The sequence below is a fragment of the Hemitrygon akajei genome, unplaced genomic scaffold, assembly GCF_048418815.1.
Source record: "Hemitrygon akajei unplaced genomic scaffold, sHemAka1.3 Scf000057, whole genome shotgun sequence".
NCBI classification, from domain to species: Eukaryota; Metazoa; Chordata; class Chondrichthyes; order Myliobatiformes; family Dasyatidae; genus Hemitrygon; species Hemitrygon akajei.
In genome coordinates, this window is record NW_027331943.1 from 487330 (window position 1) to 505698 (window position 18369).

Sequence of the window (18369 nt, forward strand, 5' to 3'; positions counted from 1 at the left end):
CAATGAAGTCGATAATAAATCAATCAATACGCCCCAAATGAGTACATATTTCGGATGCAGGCCCCAATTTTATTACGAACCATATCACTTTAGAAACAAACAACCGGCAATAGAGTTCACACTGGAGTCTGGTTTTTATGTAAAAACCACTGTCTTTATTAGTATCTACTTATTATATAGAAACTTGAGCAAGATAAACAAAAGTTAACAGGGTACTGTGTATATGTGTGTATAAATTTAACTCCCAAACTATTGAGATTAGGGGAATCGGGGCTTGGTAATGTATGAAAGTTCAGTTCATTCATGGAATAGAGATGGAAAGAGATATTTGTAATCCAGGTTAAATGTCGAGAGAAGGCAATTATGTCGAATTCCATAGGTTCCACGGTGGTAAAACGAGAGAACAGTCGCTGTAGATTTTATCCGTCGTTCCAAATCCACATACAAATGATTACCGAAAGTGACTTGTCACAAGGCGTATTGTCTTCAAGTGTATTACCACGCCACACCCAGACAAGGGGTAACGCATCAGTGGTCTTCACAGGATACCCCAAATCAGATCCACTCTCATGGATCAAACCAGATGACCACCACACATTCGATGTACTTTATGCCGAATCGATAATTAACCCACCCTTGTGGGCATAGGAAAGTCACAAATAGTGACCCTTGGCTACTAGTTCCTTTCTGTCGACTGTTCCATTTCCCCTCCTTCGTTTCTGCCTGACTCTGAGTGTCTGTGTCCTCGGTTAATACTAAACAAGCTGCGAACGACTTAAACAAGTTGCAAGTCAGACTCTCTCTCTCTCTCTTATAAAATAACAGTCCACAGCAAACGAAACCTAAGGATTCATAACAACGACCACTCCCTAGTGTGAACTGACTGGTGTGCCAGTAGTTGGGATGACTGAATGAATCCTTTCCCACATTCTTAGCAGCTGAACGGCTTCTCTCCAGTGTGAACTCGCAGATGACTCTGAAGGCTGGATGACTGAGTGAACCCCTTCCCACATTCTGAGCAGTTGAATGGCTTCTCATCAGTGTGAGCTCGATGATGAACCAGTAAGTTGGATGACTTAGTGAATCTCTTTCCACAGACGGAGCAGATGAACGGCTTCTCCCCAGTATGAACTCGCTGATGACTCAGTCGGGTGGATGAGTGAGTAAATCCCTTCCCACAGACCGAGCAGATGAACGGCTTCTCCCCAGTGTGAACTCGCTGATGACTCTGTAGGTGGGATAACCGAGTGAATCCCTTCCCACAGACTGAGCAGGTGAACGGCCTTTCCCCAGTGTGAACTCGCTGGTGAGTCTGTAGGTTGCATGACAGAGTGAATCTCTGCCCACATTCTGAGCAGGTGAACGGCTTCTCACCACTGTGAGCTCGATGATGTACCAGTAAGTTGGATGACAGAGTGAATCTCTTCCCACAGACGGAGCAGGTGAACGGCTTATCCCCAGTGTGAACTCGCTGATGACTCTGTAGGTGGGATGACTGAGTGAATCTCTTCCCACAGACTGAGCAGGTGAACGGCTTATCCCCAGTGTGAACTCGCTGATGACTCAGTAGGTAGGATGAACGAGTGAATCTCTTCCCACATTCTGAGCAGGTGAACGGCCTCTCCCCAGTGTGAACTCGCTGATGACTCAGTAGGTCGGATGAACGAGTGAATCTCTTCCCACATTCTGAGCAGGTGAACGGCTTCTCCCCAGTGTGAACTCGCTGATGACTCTGTAGGTTGGATGACTGAGCGAATCTCCTCCCGCAGTCCGAGCAGGTGAATGGCCTCTCCCCAGTGTGAACTCGCTGATGACTCAGTAGGTCGGATGAATGAGTGAATCTCTTCCCACATTCTGAGCAGGTGAACGGCTTATCCCCAGTGTGAACTCGCTGATGACTCTGTAGGTGGGATGACTGAGTGAATCCCTTCCCACATTCGGAACAGGTGAATGGCCTCTCCTCAGTGTGAACTCGCTGATGACTCAGTAGGTAGGATGAACGAGTGAATCGCTTCCCACATTCTGAGCAGGCGAACGGCCTCTGTCCAGTGTGAACTCGCAGATGACTCTGAAGGCTAGATGACTGTGTGAATCCCTTCCCACAGTCCGAGCAGGTGAATGGCCTCTCTCCAGTGTGAACTCGCTGGTGTCTCTGTAGATGGGATGAGTGAGTGAATCCCTTCCCACATTCTGAGCAGGTGAACGGCCTTTCCCCAGTGTGAATTCGCAGATGACTCTGAAGGCTAGATGACTGTGTGAATCCCTTCCCACAGTCCGAGCAGGTGAATGGCCTCTCCCCAGTGTGAACTCGCCGGTGTCCCTGAAGATGGGATGAGTGAGTGAATCCCTTCCCACATTCTGAGCAGGTGAACGGCTTCTCCCCAGTGTGAACTAGCTGATGACTCAGTAGGTGAGATATCTGTCTGAATCCCTTTCCACATTCTGAGCAGGTGAACGGCTTCTCCCCAGTGTGAACTCGCTGATGACTCTGTAGGTTGGATGACTGAGTGAATCTTTTCCCGCAGTCCGAGCAGGTGAATGGCTTCTCCCCAGTGTGAACTCGCTGATGACTCAGTAGGGTGGATAAGTGAGTGAATCCCTTCCCACAGACTGAGCAGATGAACGGCTTCTCCCCAGTGTGAACTCGCTGATGACTCAGTAGGCTGGATGACCGAGTGAATCCTTTCCCACAGTCTAAGCAGGTGAATGGCCGCTCGCCAGCGTGAGTTGACTGATGTCTCAGTAGGGGAGTTAATTTAGTGAATCCCTTCCCACAGTCCGAGCAGGTGAACGGCTGCTCTCCAGAGTGAACTCTCTGGAGAGCCATTATGTGAGATGACCGAGTAAATCCCTCCCCACAAATTCAGCAGATGACCTGCCTCTGCCCAATGGAAACTGACTGTTGTGTCCACAGGTGGGATAACCGACTGAATCTCCTCTCTCACAAAGAACAGGTGAACGTTCTTGCCCAGCGTGAATTTGCTGATGTAACTTCAATTGAGGTGACCGAGTGAATCCATTCCCAATGTCTGAGCAGGTGAACGGCCTTTCTCCTGTGGAAAATGACCGGCTTGACAGTTGGCCAGATGACCTAGTGGATCCCTCCCCACAGTCTGAGCAGGAAGGACGGACGACTCCACTTTATAAATATCTAATAGAGACAGCAAAATTGGCGTGCCGTGTTTGAGATTCCTGAAGACAAATTCCTTCTCGTTTTTAACCTGTAAAAAGATTTACAAAATCCATCAATGGGTGTAGTACAACATTTCAGATGAGATCACTTTAGTGGCCAAGGTGTGATCTGACATCACACTCTGGCTTCTCCCAAAGACAGTGTCTCATCCAATTTACTATCTCGTCTTGAATGCTGAGTGACCGAACCTTCTGGATCAACCTCCCATATGAGACTTTGCAAAGTGCCTTCCTAACGTCCATGTAGACAACATCTACTGCCTTGCCTTCATCCACTTCACTGATAACTTCCTCGAGAGACTCTATAAGATTGGCTAGACATGACCTACCATGCACAAAGCCATGCTGTCTATTTTTAAACAGTCCACATCTATCCAAATACTTTTATCCAGTTCCTGCATATACTTTCCTATAACTTTCCCAGTACTAATGTCAGACTCACCAATGTACAATTTGATAGATTATTTTTAGAGTCTTCCTTGAACAGCAGAACAACATTGGCTGCCCTCCAATCCTCCAGTCCCTCACCTGTCACTGAGGATGATTTAAATATCTGTGCTTGGGCCGCTACAATTTCTGCACTTGTCATCCGTACAGTCACAGGGAACAACTTGTCAGGCCCTGGGGATTGATCCACACTAATTTGCCTTAAGACAGCAAACGCCTCCACCACTGTAATCTGTACAGGGTCCATGAAGCTTTACCTCACTTCTATAGACTCTGTGTCCATCTCCTGTGTAAATACGGATGAGGAAAAACTCTCCCACATCTATTTTGTCTCCTCATATGGATTACCATTCTGATCTTCGAGAGGATTAATTTTTCCCTTGCAATCTTTTTGCCCTTAACATATCTGCAGAATCCATTAGGATTCTCCTTCACCTTGTCTGCTGGGGCAACCTCATGCCTTCTTTTATTTCTTTCGTAAGAGTTCACTTGAATTTCATGTAGTTCATAAGTGCCCCATTTATTCCTCTCTGCCTGTACATGGTCTGAACGTCCTTTTTATTGATCTGGGAGAGGAAAGTCAAAGGGGTGATAGAGCTGCATGCTGGGAGGTGGGGTAGGTGGGGGTAAACTAAAGTTGCAGGGGGAATGGGAGCCTGAATGGTAGTGGAGAGGTTGTGGAGACAGTTATTGTTCAGTCCTCAGACAAAGTCAGGAATAAAAACGTTGAGCATGGTGCAGTGAATATGCTGAGCCCTGAATATTACAGTACAAGGAGCAGCGTAGGAAAGGTGGATGTGTTCAGGACATGGATCAACACCTGGAATCAACACTAGGATCTGGCAACTGTGGACTGGGACAGGCTGCTTTATGGCAAACGTGTGCTTGGTAAATGGGAGACCTTCAAAGTAAAATCTTGAAAGTACAAAGCGGGTATGTGCTTGTCAGAATAAAAGGTAAAGATAGAAACTATAGGGAAAACATGGATTTCAAGAGATATTGAGACCCTGGTGAAGCACAAAATGAATGGAGTTGCATAACAGGGATGGGCAGGCAGTTTCTTATGGAGCATAAGAAATGCAAGAGAACACATAAGAAGTAAATCAGGATGTCTAAAAGAGGATGTCTAAAATGTGTGGGAGTCCCACACATTGATTGGGACTTCCATACTGTTAAAGGTCTAGATGGGTTAGAGTTTGTGAAATGTGTTCAGCAAAGTTTTCTAAAACAATATATAGATATACCAACTAGGGAGGATGTAATATTAGATCTCCTATTAGGAAGTGAGTTAGGGCAGGTGACGGAAGTGTGTGTAGGGGTACACTTTGTTTCCATTGTTCATAACGTCATTAGTTTCAACTTGATCATGGATAAAGATAGATCTGGTCCTCGGGATGAAGTTATAAACTGGAAAAAGAGCCAAATTTGAAGAAATGAGAAAGGATCTAAAACGCGTAGATTGGAACAAGTTATTCTCTGGCACGGATGTGATTGGTAATTGGGAGGCCTTCAAAGGAGAAATTTTGAGAGTGCAGATTTTTTTTTTTGTTCCTGTTAGGGTTAAAGGCATAACGAACAACTATAAGGAACCTTGGTTCTCGAGGGATATTGGAACTCTGATAAAGGAGAAGAGATATATGTATAACATTTACATGCAACAGGGAGGAAATAAGATGCTTGAGGAGTATAAAAAGAGTAAGAAAATACTTAAGAAAGAAATCAGGAGGGTTAAAAGAAGACATGAGGTTGCTTTGGCAGTCAGGGTGAAGAATAATCCTAAGAGCTTCTACAGGTATGTTAAGAACAAAGGGATAATAAGGGATAAAATTGGTCTCCTGAAGATCAGAGTCGTCGGCTATGTATGGAACCAAAAGAAATGGGAGAGATATTAAATGGGTTTTTTTTTTTTGCATCTGTATTTATTAAGGAAACTTGAATGGAGTCTATGGAAACAAGGCAAACAAGTCGGGAGGTCATGGAACATACAGATTGAAGAGGAGGAGGTGCTTGCTTTCTTGAGGTAAATCAGAGTAGATAAATCCCCTGGACCTGACAGGGTATTCACTCGGACTTTGAAGGAGACTGGTGTTGAATTTGTAGGGGCCCTGGCAGAAATATTTATAATGTCGATATCCACGGGTCAGGTGCCGGAGGTGCTCTGGTAGTTCCATTGTTTAAAAGTGGGTCAAAAATTAAGCCGGGAAATTATAGGCCGGTAAGTTTGACATCAGTAGTAGGTACATTATTGGAAGGAGTACTAAGAGATAGGGTCTACAAGTATTTGGATAGACAGGGACTTATTAGGAAAAGTCAGCATGGATTTGTGCATGATAGGTCATGTTTAACCAATCTATTAGCGTTTTCTGAGGGAGTTACCAGGAAAGTGGATGAAGGGAAGGCAGTGGATGTTGTATACATGGACTTCAGTAAGTCTTTTGACAAGGTCCCACATGGGAGGTTAGTTAGGAAGATTCATTTGCTAGGTATACATGGAGAGATAGTATATCGGATTAGACATTGGCTCAATGGAAGAAGCCAGAGAGTGGTAGTGGAGGATTGATACGCTGAATGGAGGCCTGTGACTAGTGGTGTGCCACAGGGATCAGTGCTGGGTCCATTGTTCTTTTCCATCCATATCAATGATCTGGATGATAATGTGGCAAATTGGATCAACAAATATGCTGATGATACAAAGATTGGAGGTGTAGTTGACAGTGAGGAAGGATTTCAAAGATTGCAGACGGTTGCAGGAATGGGCTGCAAAAATGGCAGATGCAGTTTAATGCGGACAAGTGTGAGGTATTGCACTTCGGAAGGTCAAACCAAGGTAGAACATACAAGGTAAATGATAGGACACTGAGGAGTGCAGTAGAACAGAGGGATCTGGAAGTATAGATTCATAATTCCCTAAAAGTTGCGTCACAAGTAGATAGGGTTGTAAAGAGAGCTTCTGGTACATTGGCCTTTATGAATCAAAGTATTGAGTATAAGAGTTGGAATGTAATGGTGAGGTTGTATACGACATTGGAGAGACCGAATTTGGAGTATTGTGTGCAGGTTTGGTCACCTAATTACAGGAAGGATATTGATAAGGTTGGAAGAGTGCAGAGAACTTTTAGATGGATGTTGCCGGGACTTGAGAAACTGAGTTACAGAGAAAGGTTGAATAGGTTAGGACTTTATTCCCTGGAGCGTAGGAGAATGAGGGGTGATTTGATAGAGTAGTATAAAATTATGGTGGGTATAGATAGAGTGAATGCAAGCAGGCTTTTCACACTGAGGCTAGGGGTGAAAAAAACAGAGAATTTTAAAGGGAACATGGCGGGGGGGGGGTGGGGTGCTTCTTCACACAGAGACTGCTGGGAGTGTGGAATGAGCTGCCAGATGAAGTGGTGAATGCAGGTTCACTTTTAACATTTAAGAAAAACTTGGGACAGGTATATGGATGAGAGGGTTATGGAGGGATAAGGTCCAGTTGCAGGTCAGTGGGACTAGGCAGAAAAATGATTTGGCACAGCCAAGAAAGGCCAAAAGGCCTGTTTCTGTGTTATAGTGTTCTTTGGGTCTACGGACCTAGCCATCCAGCAGTATCTTAAAAAGACCCTATCGTTTCCACCTCCATCAGCGCCATCGACAGTCCATTCCACGCACACCATTTTCGTAAAAAAAAAACTACCCCGACATCTCCTCTGTACCCACTTACAAGCTCCTTAAAACTATGCCCTCTCGTGCTAGCCATTTCAGCCCTGCGAAAAAGCCTCTAACTATCCACACGATCAATGCCTCTCATTATTTTATATCCCTCTATCAGGTCACCTCTCCTCCTTGGTCGCTCCAAGGAGAAAAGGCGGAGTTCACTCAACCTATTCTCATAAGGCCTGCTCTCCAATCCAGGCAACATCCTTGTAAATCTCCTCTGCACCATTTCTATGGTTTCCACATCCTTCTTGTAGTGAGGCGACCAGAATTAAAAACAGTACTCCAAGTGGGGTCTGACCAGGGTCCTACATAGCTGCAACATTACCTCTCGGCTCTTAAACTGAATCCCATGACTGAGGAAAGCTAATGCGTTGTATGTCTTCTTAACTACAGAGTCAACCTGCGTAACTGCTCTGAGTGCCTTATGGACTCGGACCCCAGGATCCTGCTGATCCTCATATAAAGAAGACCATTAATGAGGATCTGAAACCCAGAAATATCCCAGTTACAAACGGCACTTGGCATTTCAGTACTGTTGATGTATGTACAGTATGGGATGAGGTGGAGAGCGCGGGGTGTGACGAGAGGGAAGGAGAGAGAGAGAGGGAGGGAGGAAGGGAGAGGGGAACAGGGGTGTGTTGAGAGAGAGTGAGAGAGAGCGAAGAGGGGGAACGCTTAGGACGAGCGGTGCATTTAGAGGGTGAGATAGAGGAGAAGACCGTGTGGGATACGGATGCCAACAGGGAGATTGCTTGGGAGAGCGAGGGGGAGAGGGTAGGACATTGGGAAAGAGATAGCGAGGGAGAGGGTTAAAAATGGAGGAGGTTACAGACAGGCAGAGGTGAGTGAGTGAGAAAGACGAGTCTGAGTGAGGTGAGAGGGTGCATGAGAGAGGAGGAGATGGAGAGGGGAAGACAGAGGGTGACTGAGATTGGGAGTGGGATGACAAGTGATGGGGTAGAGACAGGGAATGTGGGATGGGAGAGAGAATGGAAGAGTAAGAGAAACAGATGGACAGAGGGGAGAGAGTGTGAGAGAAATTAAAACAGGCATGAGAGAGTGAAGAGATGAAGAGAGACGAGAGAGGAGTACGATTTGTTAAAAGAGGAGTAGAGACAGTGGTGGGAGTAGAAAGCGAGGAAAGGGTGATAGAGAGTGGGAGACTGGTCGAATAGGGGTGTAACAGAGGGGTAGAGAAGGGGGAGAGGGAGAACGGCGATGAGGAACCAAGGATGATTGAGAGGGGCGATGATGAGGGAGAGGCGAGACGGTGAGGGCGAGAGGGAGAAAGAAGTAAGCACTGGGGTAGAGGGCTGGATGATGAAGAGGGACTGGGAGGAGGGAGTGGTGAGGGAGAGGCGGTAAGTAGCCAGGGGTGAGAGAGAAAGGCGAGGAGATAGTGTGTCTGATTAGAATTGTTAGACTAAATATTTATTCAGTCCGCAGTTGCTGGGTCGTTAATCACATATGTTCACCAGTCACCGAACAAGTCCACCATGCGATTACGTTTCCAAGCCGGGAGTTTTACCGCGTACGGTTCCGGTCTCCATTTCCGACAGCGGGGAGTTTGACCGGGTACGGATCAGGTCTCCATTTCGGACAGCGGGGAGTTTGACCGCGTACGGTTCCGGTCTTCATTTCGAACAGCGGGGAGTTTGACCACGTACGGTTCAGGTCTCCATTTCCGACAGCGGGGAGTTTGACCACGTCGTGTTCGGGTCTCCATTTCGGACAGCGGGGAGTTCGACCATGTACGGTTCCGGTCCCCATTTCGGACACGGGGAGTTTGACCGCATAAGGAGACCTACTGCAATTCGCAGGACGATGTCAACCGCAGCTAATGCCGGGGTGTTTCCTGTTCAGATGACGTGAGGAAGGTGTTGATCTCAGGTTTGTGTAAATCCAGGGCTGGTTGCAGTGGGAAAGGGCCGGGCCCGAGCCGGACAGCTGGAGGCTCCGGGCTCTCCAGTCTTGCATACCTGATTTTAGTTTTGCACTGAGTCGAGATTGCGGGATCAGTTTGCTCTGATTCCCCAAGCTGGGAGGGTGGACGTGGGTGAAGGGGTCCTGTCTATGTGTCGGTGTGGGGTGAATGGTCAGAAGGGTGTGGGGCCACTGGCGGGACGGAGGGTGGTTTGGGTACTGTGGGTGATCGGAAGTAACATGACATGGGTGGGTGGGAAAGGGGTAAATTACGTTGTCAACGAGGGTGGATCTGGTCCAATGAATCAGTCAGCTCAGCTCGCGTGTCCTTTCAGGAGGCCACAATTCTCTCTTCATTTTAATTACTGACTAATCTTCCTGATAACATTGAGTTTGTTACAGAGCCCCAGGGTCTGCAAACAGATGATTGGTAGGAAGCAGAGGGTGAGAGGCTGTTTCATGAACTCGAGTCCCGAACTTAGTGACGTTCCCTGGGGTTACGCCCGTTGCTACTTGTCATCTAGGTCAATAATTTAATTGAGAAAGTATAGGGTATGGGTAGAGAGTTTGCAGCAAGTTCAAACAATTACTCTTTTTAAAAGACAGTCAGTATAAACACTCTCCTCTCTTTCCCTCTCCCCACTCAGAACTGACCAAAAGTTACTTCAGGAGATGCAAGATCTAGAACTGAGTAAACACTGTGAGTGAGAGGGACTGGTTTTAAACGGCTGTGCTGCTCGAAGCATATTACCAGACCTGAAGTGATTGGAACTGGGTCTGACAGAGGCATATCTGTTACTTCTGGGCACATTCAGTCTCACTCCAACTATTTCCTACCTTCCTTTGTACAGGTATGTAATGTCTAAAGGACCAGTGTTTGAGTAAATGAGACTCACCAAACTTTGTCCTAACTAAATCCTGGCATCTCCGAGTCAGATGGGTCCTCTCCAGTTCATTCTCACAATCCCCGGGCTGGTACACTTGTTGCTGTTCCCTCGTCTTCAGCTGTGGTTTGCTTCCAGTTGGGTTTTTCTTCCAATAAATCTCTCACCGCAGGTCTAACTTTAACATGAAAGATAATGAAGTACATTATCAATAAAAAGGAGTACCAAACTTTTCTACTAAATGTTACTAAAAACAAAACTGACTGATATTTAAACTTTGAAGGCAGATGTAATGATCTCAGTGGACAACTTTTTATTGACCCTCACACATCACAGAACGATATGGGATAAGAAGGAGCCATCATACAGTCCTGGTAAGACAGAAGTCACAGGAACAGAATTAGGTGATTCGATCCATCTGGTCTGCCCCACCACTCAAACATGTCTGAGATTGATTCCAACACCATATTCCTGCCTTCCTCCTGCAACCCTGAAGTGACTTAGCAGTCATGAATATGTAATCTATGTCATAAATACACTCAATGGCACCATCAACCTACCTCTGCGGCAACAGATTCTACAGATCAGACAGCTTTTGGCCATTTTTGTTCTCATCTCAATTTTAAACGGAAGCATTTTTATTCTGAGATTGTGCTGTAAGATTACAGACACTCCGTCTGATGGAACCATCCTCTCCATGACCACTGGATCCAGGCTTTTCAGCATCCGGTAGGTTTCCTTAACCACACTCCACCCCCCCCCCCCACCACCCCCATCGACCCTCTGAACTCCATTAAGCACAGGTCCAGAACCATCAAATGCTCCTCATACATAAAGCCAATTATTCCTGTGATTATTCTTGTAAACCTTCTTAGCAATAACTGCACTGAACACATTTCCTGGAATAACAGACAAATTGGTAGCAGGATAATTTTCAGGGAAAAGTTGTGCTTTCTTTAATGTTCTACTATCACAGATGAGTCATTTCCATTCCCAGGTTAAAACAGGTGCATTTCAGGAAATATAAACCAGTCCAGGGTGAATGTAATAAAAAGAAACTGGAATTACCAGAAACTCTAAGCAGGTAAGGAACACCTGGGGGGAGAGGAACAAACTTTACAATTCAGTTTAATAATGTTTTGTCAGAATGACTTCAAACGTTTACAGTTTTTAGTGCAGATCTCCAGCAACCTGAGATTCTGCCTGATTTCCACCGAGTGACAGACAGGTGACAGCGGGGGGGGGGGGGGGGAGGGGGGGAATTTCCAAACACAGTTTGAACACCAAAACTCACGAGTCTATTTCTATTGTTGTAAACACAGATCAACACATTTAGTCATAGCCTCTCCCTGTGAGGATGGACTGGTAACCCATCTTCTCCTCAGTAGAAGTGTTTGCTTCCAAAGGAACTCCAGAAAAAAAAACACATCTGATCCCAGACCAGGAATACTCTCTCAACACCTCTTAAGTCCAAGCAGCTCGATTCCTGCGTCCTTTTTACCTGGATCAAAAACTGTGATATCCACTTCCCAACCTCACAGTGTCAAACAGCTGAACCTGTCATTTAACAACCCTGAGAGTCTCACACATCGTCCCCCACCCATCTCACAATCCCGGATTTCCCCACAACCAATGTCCAGCTGCTCGAAATTTCTGCTTCATTGCAGAAGGACGACTATCCAGCCCCATCTGTAGAAGCACAATCCAATGTTAAAGCTAAATCATCCACAGTTCCATATGGCTGGAACGCTGATCACAGGATTATAGCCCAAGTACCAACTCTCCCAGTACTCTTTGATGCCAGTAAAATGCTGCAGTGTGTCAGCCCGTCACTGTTCATAAACTAGCACCTCCACACCAATGCACAACAGAACTGGGACCTGATGACCCTCCGGCATTCCAGCTAACAATAACCGATTCTGAAAATGACTCAGCCAGGCCAAAGGTACAAAAGAACACTTCACAATGAAGACAAAGGTTGGAGGAAAGATTGCTGATGTATAACATTGAGGTGTGGGATAAAGGTTGGACAGAAGTTCACCCAAATGGTAGTTCTATATCACTGAAGCGGGCGGGAGTGGGGGTTAGGAGACTGGGCAGAGGTTGAACAAGATGGGCAGGGATGAGCAGATGGAACCAGGTGGGAGAAGGGATTAAGGACTATCACTGATGGTCCTCAAGCAACACACAGATACTGAATTAATAGTACATACTACTGCATAAAAGATTCTAAAATGACGAAGTTAGAGCAAACAATAAGAACGTTGCCATATATACTTTGACGCTCACCAATTTTTATATCAACACACCATAGAAAATTTCCCATCCAGATACATCACGACTTTGCATGGTAACTCCTCTGCCCGTGACTGTGAGGAACTGCAGAAACTTTTGGATACAGATCAGCATATCACAGAAACCATTCTCCCCCCTGGACTTCCCAGTCCCTCGGTAAAGCAGGCAGTGAAATCAAAGATCCCCACAACCTGGGACGTTCTCCTTTCTCACCCACCCCAGTCCGGAAGAAGACACAACAGCCATAGAGGTCCAGGACAAATGCAAGGAGCGCTTCAGGGCCAACATCAGATCTCCCCAGCACAACCTAGCGGAGGCATCACCACCCATCCGGGAACTATCAACACACCACGTGATCTTGCGTCACAAGGCGGAGGGCGGGATAGATCTGCAGCACACAGCCTCACGTGACCTATTGGCGGGAATACCATTTCAATTCTGCGGAAATAGACAGCCTGGGCTCCTGGTTTGTATCATTCAATGCAGATTAAGTGAAGTCGACACATTTTTGACGAGGCCATATAACTGGGTACTAAAGGAGTAATTGGCCCTCAGTTCGGGGCTCACGACCAACATCGGATCTCCCCGCTGGGGATCGGTCTCAATACTCACCGATGGGAAAGTGATATTTGCGGCCCGCAGAGAGTGATCCCGACCCCGGCTCCTCCCAGTGGCCACACATTTTAATTCCATGTCCCATTCCCATTCTGATATGCCTGTCAATGGCCTCCTCTACTGTAAAGATGAATCCACACTCAGGTTGGAGGAACAACACCTTTTTTACCGGCTGGGTAGCCTCCAACCTGATGGCATGAACATTGACTTCTTTAACTTCCGTTAATGCCCCACCTCCCCGTCTTACCCCATCCCTGACATACTTAGATGTTTGTTCTTTTTTTCTCTCTCTGCCCATCACCCTGCCTGTTCCCCATCTCCTTCTGGTGCTTCCCTCCCCCTTTCTTTCTCCTGAGCCCTCCCGTCCCATGATCCTTTCCCTTCTCCAGCTCTGTATGACTTTCGCCAATCACCTTTCCAGCTCTTGGCTTCATCCCATCCCCTCCGGCCTTCTATCATTTCGCATTCCCCCCTCCCCTCACTACTTTCAAATCTCTTAGTATCTCTCCTTTCAATTAGTCCTGAAGAAGGGTCTCGGCCCGAATCGTCGACAGCGCTTCTCCCTATAGATGCTGCCTGTCCTGCTGTGTTCCACCAGCATTTTGTGTGTATTGTTTGAATTTCCAACATCTGCAGATTACCTCGTGTTGGTCTTGGAAATGTTGAATTTTGTTCCTCAGTCAAATAGTTGACTCACTTTGGGGACAAGTGGGCTCCAAGCACCGGTCCCTACAACACCCACTGGGACATCCCTCAGTGAACAAATCTGTATTTGTCCATCACACGTAATAAAACCTGATATGGTAAGAGTCATCGTCCAGTCATGGAAAGACGCAAGACAGAGGAACAGAATTAGGAAATTCGGTCCATCGAGTCTGCTCCACCACTCAACCATGGCTGATATTTATTTCAACACCATATTCCCTCCTTTTCCATTTCGTATCGTTTCAGCTAAGATTGTAATGGCTGCCTTTACCCTTCCTTGTGCTGCATTCAACAAATTCTCTGTTATTTCTTGGTAACAAAAACAAAATTCAGAAATAACTCAGTAAGGCAAAATACTTCACAATGAAGACAACGGTAGGAGAAAGATTGTTGATGAATAATCATTGGTGGGATACAGTCCGGACAGAGGTTGAACAAGATGGTTAATATTTCTCATTGAGATGGTGAGATACAGGCTGGACAGAGGTTGAACAAGGTGGTTGATATTTCTCAATGAGGTGGTGGGATACAGGCTGGACAAAGATTGAACAAGGTGGTTGATATTTCTCATTGAGGAGGTGGGATACAGGCCGGGCAGAGGTTGAACCAGATCGGCAGGGGATGAGCAGATGGAGCCAGATGGGAGAATGGGATGAAGGGCGATCTCTGATGTTCCTGCCGCAATACACAGACCCTGAAATAATAGTACGCACTAGTAGATAACAGATTCCAATATAACAAATCCAGAACAAACAATAAGAACTTTGGTATATGTCCTTTTCTACCCTACACACTTTTTCAATGCACCGCAGAAAGTATTCCATCCCGATTCTTCATATATTCGTACGGCTACTGCTCTTCCTTTAACTGAATAAAATAGTGGAGAACTGTGGACACAGCTGAGCACATCATAGATACCAACCTCCCCTCCGTGGACTCTGTCAACACTTCTCACTACCACAGTAAAGCAAACAACATAATGAAAGATCCCTATAACCCTGAACATTCTCATTTCTAATGCCCCATAGGGGAGAAGAGAAAATAAAACAGAAACATTCCACCAGGCTCAAGGACGGTGTCCATTCTGCTGTTAGAAGCGAACAGCGTGATGAGTGGACTCCTGACCTCACAGTCTAAATCGATGTGACCTTGCACCACATATCTACCTGCACTGCACTTTCTCTGTAACCAGAATGATTTGTTTTACCTCAATGTACTACTGCAATGTATTGATCTGTGTGGAGAATACCGGAGACACGATTTTCACTCTACCTCTGTACATGGAAAACAAAATAAAGATTCCCCATTTCAATCGTGTGGAAATATTAGACAGCCTGGGTTGCTCCTTTGGAAATTCCGCAGGGAGTGTACAATTCAGAGAAACTCAGGTAAATGAAAAAAATAGTTAATTCTCGAATTAATAGGGCCAGATGACCGGAAAAGCTTTCAGCATTTTGACAAGTCGTAGTCATGGAAAGAAGATGGAAATAAACTTCCCAGCACCCCGGGAGGACGTGAGAGATCTGGATCTCACTGTCCTGTCTGAACGGGGAAAGATTAAACTACTCACACACATGGAGCAGTGTCCCGAGGGTGCGATTATTCTGTTTAACCCTCTGACTGCAAGAACACAACAGGCCGAACGGCCGCTTCCAGTGTGCTGGAAATATGTAAAACAATTATCGACCCCAGGCGTCGATCCAGGTGAAGTTTGGATCCGATACCGGGCCGGGTGATGGAGGTAAAGTTCCCCAGGTACATCTTAATGGATGGGTTCAGTCTCGGCATCACCACCTCATCCCGCTCCTGGGACCAGAACACCAGGGGCTGAGCGGCGGCTCACCTCAGGCGGTTCGGTGTAAAGGTCCCATAACCCGGACCGACCACGACAGGTTGTGTCCAGGAAGCGGGACGAGGCCGCCAGTTCAAGGAAGTTGACGGGACTCTCTGCCCAGCATCAGGTTCCCTTCCCCCGGGATCGGCTTCAGTACTCACCGATGTGAAATTGTCGGTCGCGTTCACCCCTAGTGACCGGCCTCAATACTCACCGATGAGAACGTGATCAATTTGCCCCGGAGACAGCGATCGGACCATCCGCTCCCAGCAGACGATCCGCTTCAACAGAGAACTGAAAGAAAACCCGGTCCATCCGGAGACTGTGAGAGCGGGGGCGGGGCCTCGGAAGCGAAAACCTGAGATACTGCAGATCTGCGTTTGAAATGGGAATGAGAATCTGGATCACGTGACAGGTGGAGGGACTCCCACCTGAACCGGTGATTCAGCTCCTCGCCCCTCACACGCTGTCAGACCTACCTGCCGCATTTTACACCAGCTACATTTTTGATTTTTCCTGCTGTATCTTCCCGTCCCCATCTCTCCACCTCCCGGTTCTCAGAGTTACGGGTTCGATTCATATCCCGTATGAAGAAGGCAGGGGCCCTATAAAGAAGGTGGGGGTAGGGTGGGAAGGAGATGGCTGGTAGGTGCCAGTTGAAAAAATAGTAAAGGGAAAGATCAAGGGGTGGGGATGGGGTAACAGAGAGGTGATTGGCAGGAAAGGTAAAGAAGGTAAAACACTATGTGTAGTAGAAGAAGGCAGAACGATGAGAGAGGTGATAGGCAGCTGGAGGAGGAGGCAGAGTGAAACTGGGATGGATCCACATGCAAAAATGTTTTTCCCTGTTCCCAGTTCCTCGGTCTCCGCTGCATCTGCTCCCATGATGAGGCTTTCCATTCCAGGGCATCTCTAATTTCCTCTTTATTTAAGAATCGTGGTTTCCCTTCTGCCGTCATCAATGATGCTCTCACCCGCACCTCCTCCATTTCCCGCACTTCGGCCCTCACCCAATCCTCCCTTCACCACAACAGGATCCGAGTTCCCCTTGTCCTGACATACCACCCCACCAGCCTCCGGATCCATTATATTATACTCAGCAACTTCCACCACTTTCAACAGGACCCCACAACTAAGCACATCTTTCCCTCTCTACCCCTCTCTGCTTTTCGCAGGGATCGTTCCCTCCGCGACTGCCTGGTCCCCACGTCCCTCCCCACAGATCTTCCACCCGGTACTTATCCCTGCAAGCGTAAGTGCTACACCTGTCCCTACACCTCCTCTCTTACCACCATTCAGGGCCCCAAACAGTCCTTACAGTTGAGGCAACACTTCACTAGTGAGTCAGTTGGGGTCATCTATTGCACCCGGTGCTCCCGGTGCGGCTCCTCCACATCGGCGAGACCCGACGCAGATTGGGGGACCGCTTCTTCGAGACAGGATCTCCCCGTTCCCACTCACTTCAACTCTGCTTCACATTCCCATTCGGACATGCTCATGCATAGCTTCCTCTACCGCCACGATGAGTCCAAACTCAGGCTGGAGGAGCAACACCTCATATACCGACTGGGTAGTCTCCAGCCCCTTGGCATGAACGTTCAATCCAAAGCAACACGCACAAAATGCTGGAGGATCTCAGCACAACAGGCAGTGTGTATGGAAAAGAGTAAACAGTCGACATTTTGGAACACCAGCCTTTTTCATTCCTGAGGAGGAGGGGAAATGATCTGAATGAAAAGGTCGGGATGGAGAAAGAGGGGAGGTGGAAGGTGATTGGTGAAGTCAAGTGATGGGCAGGTTAAGGGCTGGAGAATAAAGAATCTGAGAGTTGTCAATAGGAGAAAGGGAGGAGGGGACCCGGGGGGAATTAATAGGGTGGTCAGCAGAAATGAAAGTTCAGAGTGGGGAATAGAGAAGTGGGTGCACTGATCTGTTTACTGGAAGGAGAATTCAGTATTCATACAACCAGGTTGGAGGGTACCCAGATGGAATATAAAGTGTTGTTCCTCCACCCTGAGGCCGGTCTCATCTTGGCACAAGTGAAGGCCATAGCTCAAGCGTCGGAATGGGAATCAGAATTAACATGTTTGGCCACTGCAAAGTCTCCCTTGTGGCAGATGATAGAGAGATGCTCGACAAAACGACCTCCCAGTTTATTGCGGGTCTCACCAGTGTGAAGGAGGCCGCATCGGGAGCACCGGACACAATAGATGACCCCAGCCGATTCCCAGGTGAAGTGTTGCCTCACCTGGAAGGGCTGTTTTGTGTCTGAATGGAGGTGAGGGAGGGGGTGTACGGGTAGGTGTAGCACTTAGGCCGTATGCAGGAATAAGTATCTGGTGGAAGATTAGTGAGGAGGAATGTATGAACAAGGGGATTGTGGTTTGTGACGTCCTAAACAGATTTGCATAAATGCATTCCCTACAATCATTAGTTATCTCTTTATTGCAACATAAACATCACATATTCCATGCAGTGATTGCTCAAGGCATCCGGGCCTCCACACCGGCTCCTGAGGCCACTGAGGGGCGGTGACCAGAGAGCGATAAAAATGTTCAACACTCTGTAGCTCTGGTGGGCTGTTACCCTGGTGATGGAGGAAGTGGCTCAGCAGAACTAACTGAAAATAGGAAATAAGGAACAACCTCACATACGTTGAGTTTAATTGTGACAAAGATGAATACTGAGCTCTCAGCCATTTTGTAATGTGGAGCTGAAATTCTAATGGCTGTTTTAACCCTGTCATGAGATGCCTCCAGTAAATCTGTTGGTAGT

At 47.0% G+C, this 18369-nt stretch overlaps 1 protein-coding gene across 1 annotated transcript; it reads right to left on the reverse strand.

Moving 5' to 3' along the window:
* Positions 1 to 325: 325 nt before the first annotated feature.
* Positions 326 to 15884, reverse strand: LOC140721551 (uncharacterized). The gene is made up of 3 exons (XM_073036376.1): positions 15809 to 15884; positions 10158 to 10323; positions 326 to 3221 (listed from the first exon to the last, which is right to left on the reverse strand). Exon 3 carries the CDS (start codon positions 2825 to 2827, stop codon positions 932 to 934), a length of 1896 nt encoding a protein of 631 aa, XP_072892477.1. The 5' UTR covers positions 2828 to 3221; positions 10158 to 10323; positions 15809 to 15884; the 3' UTR covers positions 326 to 931.
* Positions 15885 to 18369: the final 2485 nt, after the last annotated feature.